This window comes from Ptiloglossa arizonensis, chromosome 8 (genome assembly GCF_051014685.1).
Source record: "Ptiloglossa arizonensis isolate GNS036 chromosome 8, iyPtiAriz1_principal, whole genome shotgun sequence".
In the NCBI taxonomy this organism is placed as follows: domain Eukaryota; kingdom Metazoa; phylum Arthropoda; class Insecta; order Hymenoptera; family Colletidae; genus Ptiloglossa; species Ptiloglossa arizonensis.
The window spans coordinates 15,400,486-15,416,125 of record NC_135055.1 but is presented as its reverse complement, the minus strand read 5'-3'; the positions used below and the strand labels follow the sequence as shown (position 1 = coordinate 15,416,125).

The 15,640-nt window shown below is 26.5% G+C and overlaps 5 protein-coding genes across 12 annotated transcripts; 2 read left to right on the top strand and 3 right to left on the bottom strand.

Moving 5' to 3' along the window:
* Positions 1–28: 28 nt before the first annotated feature.
* Positions 29–1,230, bottom strand: LOC143150789 (uncharacterized). The gene is made up of 4 exons (XM_076319310.1): positions 873–1,230; positions 650–789; positions 415–487; positions 29–338 (listed from the first exon to the last, which is right to left on the bottom strand). The coding sequence occupies exons 1-4, from the start codon at positions 1,059–1,061 to the stop codon at positions 153–155; spliced, it is 588 nt and encodes a 195-aa protein (XP_076175425.1). The 5' UTR covers positions 1,062–1,230; the 3' UTR covers positions 29–152.
* A 1,190-nt stretch (positions 1,231–2,420) lies between these two features.
* Positions 2,421–8,142, bottom strand: Mtl (Rac family small GTPase Mtl). 4 transcript variants are annotated; one of them, XM_076319314.1, is made up of 5 exons: positions 7,983–8,142; positions 7,312–7,437; positions 6,648–6,823; positions 6,487–6,578; positions 2,421–6,293 (listed from the first exon to the last, which is right to left on the bottom strand). In XM_076319314.1, exons 2-5 carry the CDS (start codon positions 7,425–7,427, stop codon positions 6,159–6,161), a joined length of 519 nt encoding a protein of 172 aa, XP_076175429.1. In that variant the 5' UTR covers positions 7,428–7,437; positions 7,983–8,142; the 3' UTR covers positions 2,421–6,158. The 4 variants fall into 4 exon arrangements, with proteins under 4 accessions (XP_076175429.1, XP_076175426.1, XP_076175427.1 ...); XM_076319312.1 differs by having other exon boundaries at positions 2,423–4,546; positions 6,132–6,293; positions 6,487–6,823; XM_076319313.1 differs by having other exon boundaries at positions 2,437–2,848; positions 6,132–6,293; positions 6,487–6,823.
* A 427-nt stretch (positions 8,143–8,569) lies between these two features.
* Positions 8,570–10,157, top strand: Tsen34 (tRNA splicing endonuclease subunit 34). The gene is made up of 5 exons (XM_076318368.1): positions 8,570–8,803; positions 8,894–9,165; positions 9,269–9,479; positions 9,608–9,769; positions 9,902–10,157. The coding sequence occupies exons 1-5, from the start codon at positions 8,752–8,754 to the stop codon at positions 10,105–10,107; spliced, it is 903 nt and encodes a 300-aa protein (XP_076174483.1). The 5' UTR covers positions 8,570–8,751; the 3' UTR covers positions 10,108–10,157.
* Mrpl27 (mitochondrial ribosomal protein L27) lies at positions 10,099–11,224 on the bottom strand. Of its 5 annotated transcripts, none has more exons than XM_076318370.1 (4): positions 11,128–11,224; positions 10,844–10,983; positions 10,545–10,708; positions 10,099–10,426 (listed from the first exon to the last, which is right to left on the bottom strand). In XM_076318370.1, the coding sequence occupies exons 2-4, from the start codon at positions 10,917–10,919 to the stop codon at positions 10,223–10,225; spliced, it is 444 nt and encodes a 147-aa protein (XP_076174485.1). In that variant the 5' UTR covers positions 10,920–10,983; positions 11,128–11,224; the 3' UTR covers positions 10,099–10,222. The 5 variants fall into 5 exon arrangements, with proteins under 5 accessions (XP_076174485.1, XP_076174487.1, XP_076174484.1 ...); XM_076318372.1 differs by having other exon boundaries at positions 10,844–10,921; positions 11,158–11,220; XM_076318369.1 differs by having other exon boundaries at positions 10,844–10,921; positions 11,128–11,198.
* Positions 11,225–11,565: 341 nt separating this feature from the next.
* Positions 11,566–15,514, top strand: Cct1 (chaperonin containing TCP1 subunit 1). Its single transcript, XM_076318367.1, has 10 exons — positions 11,566–11,744; positions 12,178–12,263; positions 12,344–12,472; positions 13,387–13,484; positions 13,600–13,710; positions 13,793–14,198; positions 14,277–14,479; positions 14,563–14,755; positions 14,815–14,978; positions 15,080–15,514. Exons 1-10 carry the CDS (start codon positions 11,672–11,674, stop codon positions 15,294–15,296), a joined length of 1,680 nt encoding a protein of 559 aa, XP_076174482.1. The 5' UTR covers positions 11,566–11,671; the 3' UTR covers positions 15,297–15,514.
* The last annotated feature ends 126 nt before the right edge of the window (positions 15,515–15,640 follow it).

The following is a 15,640-nucleotide window of genomic DNA, read 5'->3' as shown; positions in this document are numbered from 1 at the left end:
TAATTATTTAAGAAATAAAAATTATTAATAAAACAAATTATTAAGATATTAAAGTATTAGTTTTATATAACTTTTGTTACATTGATACAAAATATTTTATTTACCAAAAGTCTATATCAGAATTTTATACACATATAAGATATGAATGCAGATTATTTTACACCATTCCATGAATCAGCATAATCCTCAATTAATAAATTTTTATTTCTCAGCAATTCCACTAAAATATTATCCGAAGTTGTACCAATTGAAAGTACAATACAACGGTCTACTATTAAGAATTTATTATTATTAGGACTTCGACCTCTAATTAAATCAATCTCATCTTCTACCTCTACCTATTTAATTTAAATATTATAAAATGGTTCTGTTCTATTATGTAACTTTTTTACTTTGTTATAAAAATGTTCTTACCACTGTATTTTTTTTAAGACATCTTTCTCCATTAATACGAATATTGCTATTATAAAATTCTTGATCTATCTTACTGTAAAAAATAAAATTTCAATTATTATTTATGTATATTATATACTATTGTACAAATATTTATTTTATGCTTAAAATATTGAATGCTGTTATGCAACATTAAGATATGAATTAATTACAAAGGTAATTCTTAAATATTTGAAAGTAAATAATATTAACATACGCGCGTGATTTTCCAAATGCCACTTTAGAAATTATATCTATACGAAGGGAAGGTATTGTAGCCTTAATTGTTTGGGAGCTATTAGTCTGCAAATACTCATCTATGTCTTCTAAGTTGCCTTTGTTTTCATTATTACCAGTCTAAAAAATGTAGCCATAACAAATATATAAACACACTTCGTTTTTGACACAAAAAAATTTAAACTAAAGAATATTTTAATTACCCGCTCCAAACCTTTTCTCTTGAATCTTTTAATTGTTATACAGTTAAAGTTTCGTTCTACAGACGAATAGTTTACAAATAAATTATACTGTCGAGAATTAAATTTTGACACGTCCCATAATCTATGAAACATTAGTTTGTTTTCACATATCGTACTCCGCAAAAAATTATAAATTGTTTTAGATAACATTACACAAAGTTTCACCCTTTAGGTATTACGAATATTAGGTTACACAATTTCTACATATATAACGATATGATTAAATACGTGTGGAATAGTGGTAGTAGATACAAGAACAGTAATATATAGTATTTTATAAATTAGATACAGTTTTTGACATGTAAATTTCTTAAGCAATTATTCTTTAAAAAACACTATTTTAAGCTATTGAAATATTGAAGTGAAATATTTACTAGAAATTGTAAGCTGCACTCATACGCACTAATGTGTACACTTACATAACCTTTAATACTTCAATTTTTACCTTTCATTTACTGCACAATATTGCAAGTTTGACTCCTTTGTACTATATATTTATGAAATATTTAATTTTGAGCATGGATTAAAATGAGATTTCTTTAACTGGAAATCTTATGAAACCTTATAGTTTTTTATATTTTCCCAATATAATTTTGAAATGTTTAAAAAAATATTCACCATTAGGAATTAATACACTGCTTCTTTTATTTTGGAATAAAAATTGTATTATTTAGCATTCCTAAGCCATGTATAATATAGTCTTTACCTTTTAAGGACAGTCATTCATCCACATTTCCTTCAGAGAACTAATTATTTACAAAACAATTCTGAAATTCTAGAATAGTCAATAAAGAAATGTATATTGCAACTACATACTGAAATTTATTGATTTCTATTATTTATAATTCTATTTATATATAAATAGATGTAATAAAAAATTATGAATTGTATATTTTTAATTGTTTTCCCTTGTTAGTACAATCTTTCTTCTCTATAGTATTAAAAGCTTTATCTTATATTAGTTAGTTTCTTTAATAATGTTGCAATAATATACTTAATGGAAGGCATAATGCATATAATACATTACATAATATGGGATAATGTCTTATATTACATATAATGCTATGTATTGGACAACTAACATCATCTTCTCAATAATATTATTTTTTATGTATGTAAATATATAATATTTATTATTATTATTATTAATAATATACGAACACCATAAAAACAAACAACAAATATATTAGATAATTACCTGGCAATATTGATTATATTCTATTTGAAGTTTTACAATTATCAAATGTAAAGAATTTATCTTTTATAAAACTGTGGAGTAAGAGTTTTAATTGAAAATTCAAGCACTTCTTATTATGTACTTTATTTTAAGAAGTTCTTTTCAAAATACATATAAATAAAAATAAATGCTTCCAAGTGGTATTTAGAACATGCATCTATGTAGTTACATTTTGATTGTTATTTAACACTATGATTTGTATTTTCCTTAAGAAAATAGGATAGTTAAAATTAATTTTTAAATTTTAATGACACTTTGTATATACCACTGTATTGGCAGCAAAAGAGCACTTTTATGAAGCTACAATAAATGAAAGATAATACAGATTGACTATCAACTCTTTTATGCAATCATATTATAAGTACAACTGAAAACATTAGGAGATTTGTTTCGTTATTTTTTATTTTCTATGAAAATAATTCTTAGAATTCTTTGTGCAGTGTAATAACATAATTGTTATAGATTATTTCAACATTATCCATTATGAATATGGAATAAGAAAAACATGATTTATTTCACCATAAAGTTCCCTTGTGCTGCTTTATTAGTACAGAAATTAGTGGTTTTACAGAAATTTTAAGAAAATAGATAAGTGTTATGTTTATACATTACTGACGATTAAATTTGTATCTTAGTGCATGTACATACATTTGTATTCTAATGCAATCTTATCCTCCTTGTTTGGTTTATTCTGTTCTACCTAAATTGACAATATCTTAAATTGAGTCAATACTTTCATGTCCTCCATATTATTATTTCAATTTGATTGTTTTTCTCTTTTAATAAAAATGTTCATTTATTGATTAGACGCGATTTGAATATAAATTTCGATAAAATATTTCATATACAAATAAAACCAGATTTTTGGTGACTAGAATATCTTTACACTTCACACATCCACTCTTTGTATACTTATATGCAATAATACATAATAAAAATCATAAACGTTATATTAAAAGTAATATTGGACTTTGGTTTGTAGCATCCTTTGCTGTTTTTTTTTTCTTTAAAAGAGAGAGTCACTGTTAAATACCTTTGTTAAATGCATAAGTTGTAAGTAGTGTAATTCATCTTACCAATAATATGCACAAATTCAAAATTCTGTTATTAATACAAACTTATCAATTTCTTTTCTACTTTTGTTAAAATTGACATATGGTATAATGAACTCAAATATTTTACATTAATTACCTGAGTTTTCTCTATTTTTATTTAAAACATGATTGCAATTAATTAATAGTTGTTACAGTACATTGCGGATTTGTAACAGTTTAATTATGGTATATAAAAAGAAAAATTTCAGATATAAATTATATTTTGAAATAATAGAATAAAGTTTTTATTTACATTGTAATACTGCAAAAAAAATTATTGATATTAATCTTAAAAGTTAAATAGTATTTTAAAAAAGATTGTGCTTTGTCTTGTCCTTAGTTTTAATTGATCTATGTTTGATACACTGTTATAGTATGTAATCAGACTTTGGATTGGCATTTTAAAAATCTAAAAATTTACTAATAATTTTTTTTCACATTTCAATATATATGTAATAAATAAATAACAGGATACAGAACGTACACACGATAGTTATTGTAAAATAAATGCACTACTTACAATAAATGCAAATTTGCATATGATTATTATATTACAAAAATTGGTGCTTGTTCACTTTATATCATAAACGTGTCATATTTATGTACGTATGTACATAATATAAAAAATTCCTAGGCTTAAATCTGTTGTAGAATAGCATTAATGTCTTGAGTTGTGCTCTTTGAAATATCAAAGAAAAAATTGTCTTACACAGGAACTACAAATGTATTGTACGTCCTTAACTAAAAGTTTAATTTATAAGATATCTTGCAGCAGAAGTGTCAGAAACAAATTTTCTGTTTAAGATTGTAGCAAATACAATAAAGTGTAAAGCTTACTGCAAACATCTCGCGACACACTCTATACTTCAATCACATGACTAATTGCTCTAATAAATTGTGTACATACTGAAATATTTTAGAGGAAAGAAATCATATTATTTTGACATCAAACTTTGCTTGATTGAAATTTAGAGCATGTTATTACTATGCTACAGTATGTACACTCAGCAAGCATTAATATGCCTCATTCATTATTCACTCTCGCTTATACTAAGAATTTTTCATTTTAAATATGACGTATCTCTAATTCGTTTCAAAATTCACATTGAGTACAAATACGAACAAAGTATGTTATGTAATATTCATTTTATAAATTTGAAAGCATATGGCACGCATGTCCTATCTTTCTACATTCTAAGCTTTTTTTCAAATATAAAAAAATAGCATGTTCACGAGTGGAGGAATATTTGTTAGTCATCACACTATTTTTTCCTTTGAGTCCTTTTATAGAGAGCACATGATATCTATGAAAATAATGTTTTACTATTGTATATCAGCATAAACAAAGTATGTTATAGTACAATAGTATTAATGAAAAATTCACAATAATAAATTAGATGTACTCATAGATGCAAGTAATTTGATTCATAAAAAGAAATATTTGTTCTGTACAGTGTACTCGTTATTCTAAAATATGTTGTATTTTTTCTAATTGTGAAAATTTATATAAATTAATTTTATAAAATTAATAATGGAAGATTAAAGATGTCATGGTATTTTTTAAAATAAATTGTGCTATGTTCTTCATTTTATAGGCATAATTTGCACCATATGTTTGTCACTGGTAATACATTTCCTTACACAATTTAGTATATATTTTGATTATTACTTTTGCAATGTAATCTCAGTACCTATGAAAAATAATTTAGGGCCTTTAGTTGTTGATTAGATTGTATCAATACAACAATCTGCAAAACTGTATCAGCCACATGAAACCACAGCAATACAATTTAAAATACATGTTTAAATAGTTTGCAATAAATTCCTTTTAAAACATTCTTACTTAGCACATGGTCAAAACAAAATAAATATTAATACACATAATACACTACAGCATGCTTGTATTATGTAGGCATAAGAAAATGCTCAAATTCTAGACAATAAAGTATGTTATATAAAACTATTAAATTCGTTCACAAAAAGTGTACAAATGTTTACTGGCAGTATATTATACGTAAACATACCTTTTTCTGTTACAATGTGAAGAAATATTACAATCGCAATATTTATAGAAAATTTTAAGGTAAATATAAAATATTTCTTGTTACAAGATTTTTCAATTCCTTTACATCTTTTCCTAACTTTACTAGTAAGTAAGGGAGTCTAATAAAAGGTACAAACACATATTGTCTAGAACTGACATAAAAAATGCTCGCATTATTGATTTGATTTTTTCGTTGCTATGGCACTGTATGTTTAAATAACCCTATAATGCTATTTTACATTTTATAAAAATTGTTAGTATATTGATTGTTATATCTATCATATGTGTGTACTAAAATGAATGTTTTTACTGTTATAAATATAAAAATTTCGAAGTCTGGCAGCTCTCATGATCAAAGTTTCAAGATCCGGCATTTTTAATTATAAATGCATATTAGCTTTGTTCCAATATTATTGATTAAAACACTGCATTTCAAAGTTAAGAAATTACATAATATGACAAAAATTGAAAATTGTTATTTTATAAAAATAAACAATTACCTGTAAATATGTATGTTCTCAACTTTATGAGATATTCCTTTTTGACATTGACTAGTACAATAATGTATAAATTTATGTTAGAAATGCTATAAGATGATTAAAAATTTGATCATACTTTCTCGTTGTTCACGTTTCTTTTTAGTCTTACAGCATTAATTTTACAGCGTACATTAAAATAAGAAAGCTGTAAATTGTACTTTATTTATGATGTGGTAAATTATAGCTGCCAGAAAGTTCATTAAAATGTATGATCTGCTACCTTCATTTCAAAACATTCATATTTTCTTTCTTTTCTTTATGACAAAATTAATTTCAGTCTGTCTGTTTATATATGGCTTTACCTACATTGATTCATTCCTGATCGTTTATTGTTTATAACATAATGCATCTTCTCTGCCTGCGTTTTTGTGGTTCAGGTCTTAAAACAGCACGAACTGCTTCATCAAACACTTGTTTCAGACCACGTTGTGTAAGTGCAGAACATTCCATATATTTCACTGCACGAATCTATGAATTACATTTAAAATTATTGATTATAATGTTATAACAGAATTTGAAATTAAACAAGTATGTGTGTGTATATATATATATATATATATATATATATATATATATATATATATATCATGTTATGTGTGTATTATAAACTAAATTATTTCTTTTATATAGATTTTGTTTCACTACTAGAAATTATTCTGACCTTATTTGCCAACTTTTGTCCTTGTTCACGTTTTATGGCACTAAGGCCTTGTTCAGCTAAGGCGGTAAGTGTTTCACGATCGTCTCGTAAATCTATTTTAGTTCCAACAAGTATCATTGGTGCATCTGGGCAGTGATGTTTTATCTCTGGATACCACTTACTAGTAACATTTTCAAATGATGAAGGGCTTGTTACCGAGAAACAAATGAGAAAAACATCTGTCTGTGGGTATGAAAGTGGACGAAGCCTATCATAGTCTTCTTGACCAGCTGTATCCCAAAGTCCTAAGCTAACAGGTATTCCATCCACAACCATAGGTGCTGAGTAATTGTCAAATCTGTATGATACAATGAAAACTTTATTCAAATATTCTAAAAGAAAGTTAAAGTTATAAAACATTTAAACACCATATAATACCTAACTATAAATATATTTAATATATTTGACTTTAATCTCTTTCTCAAATATATATCTTTTAAATTTGTTTCAAACATGATATAAAAGTTTTTTAACACTTAAACATTTATGCAATTAAATAAAGTCTTAAAAGACTTTAGTACACAAAGAATGCTATAAAAATGTGATGCAGAATGGATTACTTCCTGTAAGTAGTGGAAGGGTGTCCAATACTGCTTTACTATTATTAGCCACCCCATTTCACTACTCCAAGAAAAAAATGGGTAATAAAATGTCGTTACAAGAATATATTTCTTAAAATTAAAAATATTTTTCTATATAACTTTCAATCAAATTGTACAATTTATCCATATTGTATTGTTATAAATAATATAAAGATGTTCTAATTCACACAACATTAATACTTACACTGTGGGTACATATTCTCCTGGAAAACTGTCTGTTGTATATGATATTAACATACACGTTTTTCCTACTGTTCCATCTCCTACCACCACACACTTGATTGGTCTACCTGAACTCATGTTTCCAAGACTAGAGTAACAAATAAATATAATTACTTTCTTATTATAATACTATATTCTAATTAAAAAATTGTTGAAGGACTTCGTTTTTGTAATATTTGAAACAAAAGAAAAAAGCTACACATTTGTTTCGAATACAAAAAATTACGAATATCATTGAGTATTTAGCTTGAAAATGTTGTCGTCAAATTATTTTAAGCACTTATAACTTAACAATTTTGTAAAGATCGATTACCCTTACTTGACACCGACACAATTGTCAATTCTAATTCTATAGTCCGTAAAAACTATAAGGTGTGTTTAAGTAAAGAGAAATACTTTTTATATCAAATGTTAATCCCAAAATGTATTTTATATTAGTATAGAACATATTGTTAAGTTGTGTAAATCTGTCAAGCGAATCAAGGGAATAAAACGCTACACATTTCAAATTTGAAGGTTAGTCACAAAAGTATATAGGTCTACTTTAATTGAAGGGCTTGCCCTTCAATTTCAGTTTATTTGTTCGGTACGCAATCGGTAAACAACCATAATTGGTATCATTTGATCACTCACCAAATATGAACAAACGTTCGAATAGAAAAAAAATCACTATTTCAGCACGACTTCGGTTACGTATGTATCGGACTTTCTTCAAAAAATTATAAAACCGGGTGCCATGACGGTATTGCGGTTTTTGGGACTAAAACGGACGTAGCCTTCGCTTGGTGACAGATGTTCGACAATCCTCTTCCTTCCCCTTCTACCCGACACAATTATTATTTAGAAATGATGAATGGCGACATCTGTTGAAGAAGTATTTTTGTTAGGCTAAATTTCTTCACCTAATATCGAATGTGTAGTGATCTCGAAAATACTATACAATTAACTCATTACAATTAATTTTGTTTTAATCGCAAATCCTGGAAATCCTGCCGTATAATATTGCAATATTTTTTATAATAAACATTTCAAATGTCGATGTAGTAATCATACATAGTATTTATTTATAATTTACAATTTCTTTGAAAAATTTATATAATATTGTATGTATTTAATTATTTTGTATAACTTCTATAAAATTTCCTTTCTAAATAATTGTCTCAAAAAGTTTCTAAAAAATTTTATTTATGTGTGGATCAGCATTTAATATTTAATTTGATTGGTCATTGAAAATCAGGGCTAAGAAAAACATGTCTTTTAAATAGTAAATAATTTATTATTATTACTACGAAAATAAAATAATACAACTGTATTTATGATGGTTTATTAATATTTGGTGCATCATAAAATTTACAACTGCAAAATATATTTTGAAAAGTTTTATAAGTTTTTTAAATTAGAAATGATAGACTTAATTTCGTCAAGAAACAACGTTTTCATATGGAGTGCAGAAGGTAATCCTTTTTTTAATACTTTCTAATGTATAAATTATACAATGCAAATATAAATATAAATTTGTAATAATAAGTATTTTTATCTTCCAGACTGGTTAAAACTTCGAAGGGATTATAGAATAGTTGGCGATTTAATAGGTTGTCTTCCAAAGAAAACTAGACAAGATATACTTTCAGGACTTCCATTACTTCTACAACCAGAAGAAGTATCTCTTTTACTTGAAAAAAAACTTGTACGACTTGTTCAATATCCATGTTTCCAAAAACCACCAACTGATTCACTGAAACAATCTTTTGAAGAATACAGGAACACATTATATGTAGAACAAGAAGAATGTTTAAGGAATGAAAGAAAAAAACAGGTAACGACACAATCTTATTATAATATAATTCAACTATATATTAAATAGTTGTAATAAATTTTTAAAGATTTTCTTTCCAATAAAATAATGAATATTATTATAGATAATTGGAGTAATGGACAAAATTGTAGAAGGTAAGAAACGGAAGATACTTGGTATAGAAACAAGGAAAAAGAAAGCAAAGAAACCATTAGATCCAAAAATACAAGAAGCTCTTAATAATATTGAGATAAACAGACAAGATTTATTAGAAGAAGAAATGGCAAAATTACCTAAATTAGACAAGAGTGATGCTTTAGTTCAAACTCATACAGGTAAGGGAATAGGAAGTCATATTTTAAAGTAGTATATGATATAGAATAATACAACATAATATTAAGTATATCACCTTCTAAAATATTTGTACTTTTTTTTTAAGACATTGATAGCAATATATTTTCAGTGTATCCATGGTTAGATAAAGATGATGTTCAAGTAATAGAATGGAAATACCCCTTTAATTGCAGAGAACAACTTCGATATAAAACATATAAAGATCTATGGGAGAGAGGATATTATGTAACAAGTGGAGGAAAATTTGGTGGAGATTTTTTAGTATATCCTGGTGTGTAATTTGCAATACATTTTTTATTATTTAAATGTTACTTTAAAATTAAAATAAAATAAGATTAAAATATTTTAGTTTTTACACTAGTGCATTTTAAATTAATATTTTAATTTTGTATTATTTTTATAGGTGATCCTATTATGTTTCATTCTCAATTTATAATTCAATGTAAAGACAGAAATGAAGAAATTCCAATAACTGAATTGTCAGCTCAATGTCGAATTGCATGTCATGTTCGAAAAACACGTGTATATGCCTTCTTTTCTGAAGATCAAAGCAGTATAATGTATCAATCATTTCAATGGGCAGAAAGTAATATACTCGAAAATGGGTAATACATATTATTGATTTTACAAGAAAAATAAAATGAGAAGCTTGCTGCTTTCCTAATGTTATGTTCGTACTTTTAGTTTATAAATGAAACATATAAATATGACCATAATAATTTTTCTATACAGTATCAATTACAATAAATCTATCATGTTGTGGTTCAGGAATAATATTAAAATGTTTCTTGTATATAACACTGCCTTCTTTGCCTGCATAGGTTAATTTAGCCCAGTAATTTGTTGAATTTGGATTGATTTTTTCACATGTGACAACGACTGTTCCACGTTCCAAAGCATATAATGTGCTATCTTTACCCATACCAACCTATGAAGTAAATAATAAGTATATGTATCATATAATTTTGTACATTTAAATGAAATTACTTTTTGAAATTTGATTTTTCTTCATGAATATACATTTTAAAGACCATAATTACACTTACATAAAGCCCTGGATGAAATCTAAGATTACGTTGTTTGACTAATATTGTACCTTCTTGAACATAATGTCCATCTTGCACTCTCCATCCTCTATGTTTAGGTCTTGTGTAAATAGGTCTATTTCTTGTAGTAGGACTATTTTTCTTTGATGCATATCTAACAAATGCTGTTAATTATTTATATATTATTTTAAATCGAATAAATATTAGATGGGAAAGAATGATTAATTTATATGAATTTATATGCTGGTATAAATTTGATATTATAAATGCAATAGTAAAATATTTTGCTTTTTACAAACCTAAATTATTGGTAGTAATATTGATAAGAGGTTTAGTTTTTTCCAAAAGACTACCAAACAAATGTGTTAAGGTCATCTCTGAAATGTGATTATTTTAATTATAAGACATTATCCGTTTATTTAATCGGATACATTATAACCTATAACACAAGTATTTGAGTTATAATTTAAGAAAATTAAAAATGATATTCTTTCAAAATATTTATATAACATTTACACTTAATTATATAAGTTTTATCTAAATTAAGATAAACAATAAATAACGATTTTCATTGCATATTTACTTTTATTCTATTCAGTTGATACTAACGTACATATGCATACGGGCACTTCGGAAGAATTACCAACCTTCGTAAATTTTCAATTCGAAATCAAAATTTAAAATCTAAAATAGTGAATTTTTAAAAGAAACAATTTATTTATTGATTATGATTCTTTTATGTCATATATTGAATAATTTAGTTACAAATATTTTAATTTCCCATTTTTTGCATGTCGTGTAACCATGAATTCTTTTATTGTTAATAATGCCTGTTTGCAAATCCGGTAATGGCAATGATTTTTCTAGAAGACGAAAATATTTCTTGTCCATGATTTCAGAGCCAATTAAACAAAAGTACATATTAAAATAACCAATCGCAAATAATGTCAGACTTGTCTTTAAAAGGAAGTAAGAAAGATAGGTGTCGCTGATCGTTGTCATTATTATTATTATTAGTCACCGCAAGAATCTTCGTGATTATACTTTTGTCGGCAATCGAAAATTTTGGATCGTTGTTCACTTGTAATATCAACTGTAATATCATATAAAAGAAAGAAATTGTTACAATGTCAACGGTAGCAAGTCCTTTGGCTGTTGGAGGTGTGCGACAGTCTGGAGCTCCTGTACGAACACAAAATGGTATATAATACTTTATCCAAAAATTTTGGTTATGGTATACATTAATTCAATGGGACAACGTGTACTTGAATTAAGATTTTTCTAGACAATTTTCATCAAATTGCAGCCGTAGTTTTTGCATCTTGAAACATATAATAATATTTTTATTATATAATTTGAACTTACAGTGAGCAGAATAACGTATTAAACACCTTGCAATGTTATACATGTGACACTAGGTGTTACAACTTACACGCAAATACAAATACTTTTATGATTTATATTTATTTATGAATAAAAATATTATAAATAATATTGTAATAAGATAATATTAAACATCTTTTTTCCTAAAAAGAACATTGATACATTAGTCTTAATATTATTTTGTGATGTTCATACAAATTATTACAATTATTTATATATATATATATTTTTTTACTTTCTTTTTGAATAGTCATGGCTGCTTGTGCAATTGCTAATATAGTGAAGAGTTCTTTGGGTCCTGTTGGTTTGGACAAAATGTTGGTGGATGACATTGGTGTACGTAAATATTCTTAAGTTGTAGTTTATTAGATGTCACTTAAAATGAACATATTACTTTTTTGTTTGAAATGATGTAGGATGTTATTGTTACTAATGATGGAGCGACTATTTTACGTTTGCTCGAAGTTGAACATCCAGCAGCTAGAGTTTTAGTTGAATTAGCTCAACTACAGGATGAAGAAGTAGGAGATGGTACTACGTCAGTTGTAAGTTGAAATATATAATCTTTAACAAGTTTTGTACAGTAGTTTTGAAATGGTAAAATTTTTGCAGAAATTTTGCCTGATCACTAACATGTTAAGCAACAACATTGATTGATATGACTATGTTAGTCAATGCTTTAATAATATCTAGTATAAACTATATAAGAAAATAAAGTTAATACATGTATGGAATTCATCATTGAGATATTGTGAATTGAAAAAAAAACAAATTATGACAATAGAAATTATATATTTATATATGTGTTATATATTACATATTTTGGGTTTAAATATCAAATTTGTTATCTTGTTAAAATAATCAATTATTGGTAAAATTTTATACAGTCAGTCCATCAGAGTTGGTTGCCAATTAGTTGGGTTTCATGCAAAATGTAGATATAGTAAGATATTGTAAATATAGTAAGTATCTGTCCATTGCAAGTAGTCTGTCCAAAAGTTTGTAGATACAGAAGTTTGTGTATAATATATTTTTGTACCATATATGTGTAAAAAGTAATTTGTCAACAGAAATAACTGCAAGGAATTTGAGAATAGATTAGTAACCATAAAAATGGTTTTGATTAAAGAGGATGGTGCAATGACTTGATTAGTCACTCTTAGATTTTAACTTTTATACTTTTTACTTTAACTTTTCCTTCATACATGTATTGATTTTACACACAGTGAGTTAATTGTTTCCTGTGAGAACATCAGTGTAAAGATTTTTAATTTGTTGTCTGCAAAAATATTGTGATTTGTTAATGATAAAATATTAAATTATTATAAATTAATATAATTCTGCATTTAAATATGTACTTTTATTTTATTTTATATTTTTTTTATTATGAATTTCAATAGTCACATTTATGCACTGTTTATTTAACTGTAAAGAAAGTAAATCAAACTTATTTAAATAGGTAATTATTGCTGCTGAATTACTAAAAAATGCTGATGAGCTTGTAAAACAAAAGATTCATCCAACATCTGTAATTAGTGGTTATAGGCTGGCTTGCAAGTAAGTAAGAATATAAGCAATAAAAAATTCAAATTTATTTACTGCCACATATTTTCTATTGAAGTAGAAATTAATAATGTAATTTGTTAAATGTCTATTTATTGTATCTGTTTAGAGAAGCCTGTAAATATATTCAGGAACACTTAACAGTTAGTGTTGATGAACTTGGACGAGATTGTTTAGTCAATGTGGCAAAAACTTCTATGTCCAGTAAAATTATTGGAGCGTATCCTTATTTCTGTTTAATGACTATAATACCAAAGTATTATAATTTGAACATTCTTATTATTTTCTTAATATATTATTAGTGATAGTGATTTTTTTGGAAATATGGTTGTGGATGCTGCTAATGCAATAAAGGTCAATGATGGCAAAGGAGGATTTTTATATCCTGTGAAAGCAGTCAATGTTTTAAAAGCTCATGGAAAAAGTGTTAGAGAATCTGTATTAGTGCAGGGTTATGCACTGAATTGTACTGTAGCTTCTCAAGCTATGACTAAAAGAATTGCAAATGCAAAGATTGCATGTCTAGACTTTTCTTTACAGAAAACAAAAATGAAATTAGGTGTTGAAGTACTGATAACAGACCCAGAAAAACTTGAAGCAGTACGTCAGCGTGAAGCAGATATTACAAAAGAGCGTATTCAAAAAATTCTTGCAGCAGGCACTAATGTTGTTCTTGTATCTGGAGGAATTGATGACCTTTGTTTAAAGGTACATTTAAATAATGAAAATAATATTCCATTTAGTAGTAAAAGAAATTGAAATGTAATTTTATGTGCTTTTATTTAGTATTTCATAGAAGCCAAAGCAATGGCAGTTCGTAGGTGCAAAAAGGCGGATCTAAAGAGAATCGCAAAAGCCACAGGCGCACAGTTTGTTACTTCTTTGACTAATATGGAGGGAGAAGAAAGTTTTGATTCTAGCTTTCTCGGAGAGGCTGCTGAAGTAGTACAAGAAATTATATGCGATGATGAACTTATTCTTATTAAGGGGTTTGTTGTGATTATATTATTAATATTGTAGAGCATTTGAAATCTAAAAATACTTAAAATTCAATTCATTTTACTTTAAACAGGCCAAAAGCTAGAACAGCCAGTTCTCTTATTTTACGCGGACCAAACGACTATTACTGCGATGAAATGGAACGATCCGTGCATGATGCATTGTGCGCAGTTAAGCGAGTCTTAGAAAGCAAAAGTGTCGTTGCTGGAGGCGGTTGCGTTGAGGCAGCACTTTCAATATATTTAGAAAATTTTGCTACATCTCTTGTAAGTTAATTTAATATAAATTATTAAATGATATTTATACTTACGTTCTCATTTTTTAGAGCTCTAGAGAACAGTTAGCTATTGCTGAATTTGCGAGATCATTACTAGTTATACCGAAAACATTAGCAGTTAATGCGGCACAAGATGCTACTGATCTTGTGGCCAAATTACGAGCTTATCATAATTCCAGTCAAACAAAAGCAGATCTTGCAGATTTGAAATGGTAATGTTGTGCAACATGTATTAACTATTAAACAATTTTATAGATTTTTCAAAAAAACCAAGTATTTATAAATAATATAATAGCAATATTTCTTTTTATAGGGTTGGTTTAAATTTACTCGAGGGTACTATTAAAGATAATAAGAAAGCTGGTGTATTAGAACCAGCTATTTCAAAAATAAAATCTTTAAAATTCGCTACAGAAGCAGCGATAACTATTCTTAGAATTGATGATATGATCAAACTGGATCCGGATCGCTCAAAAGAGAAATCGTATCGTGATGCAATGGAAGCTGGAGAATTGGAAGGATTGGATTAAATTGCATTTAAATCGTTTATCTTTTCATATGTTTCGTTATGGAGCAAAGGTTTAAATTATTCTTAACAATGAATAACGTTTCACAATTTAACGATAAAAGAAATGTTTCACTTTAAGTAATTCACTCATTAATGTTAGTATATTATATTTGTATTACATTATATGCTTCGTCTCAAAAAAGAATCTGCTAGTAACAAGTGAAATAAAGCTTTTACATATAAAAATTTTTAACCACGTTTTTTACATTCCCGGAAACAATATAAGGTTGCGTATGTAATGTATTTTTTAAATAATTTATTAACAATTTTGAGGTCGATCACATTAGTCTTTAATATGTGTTAAAG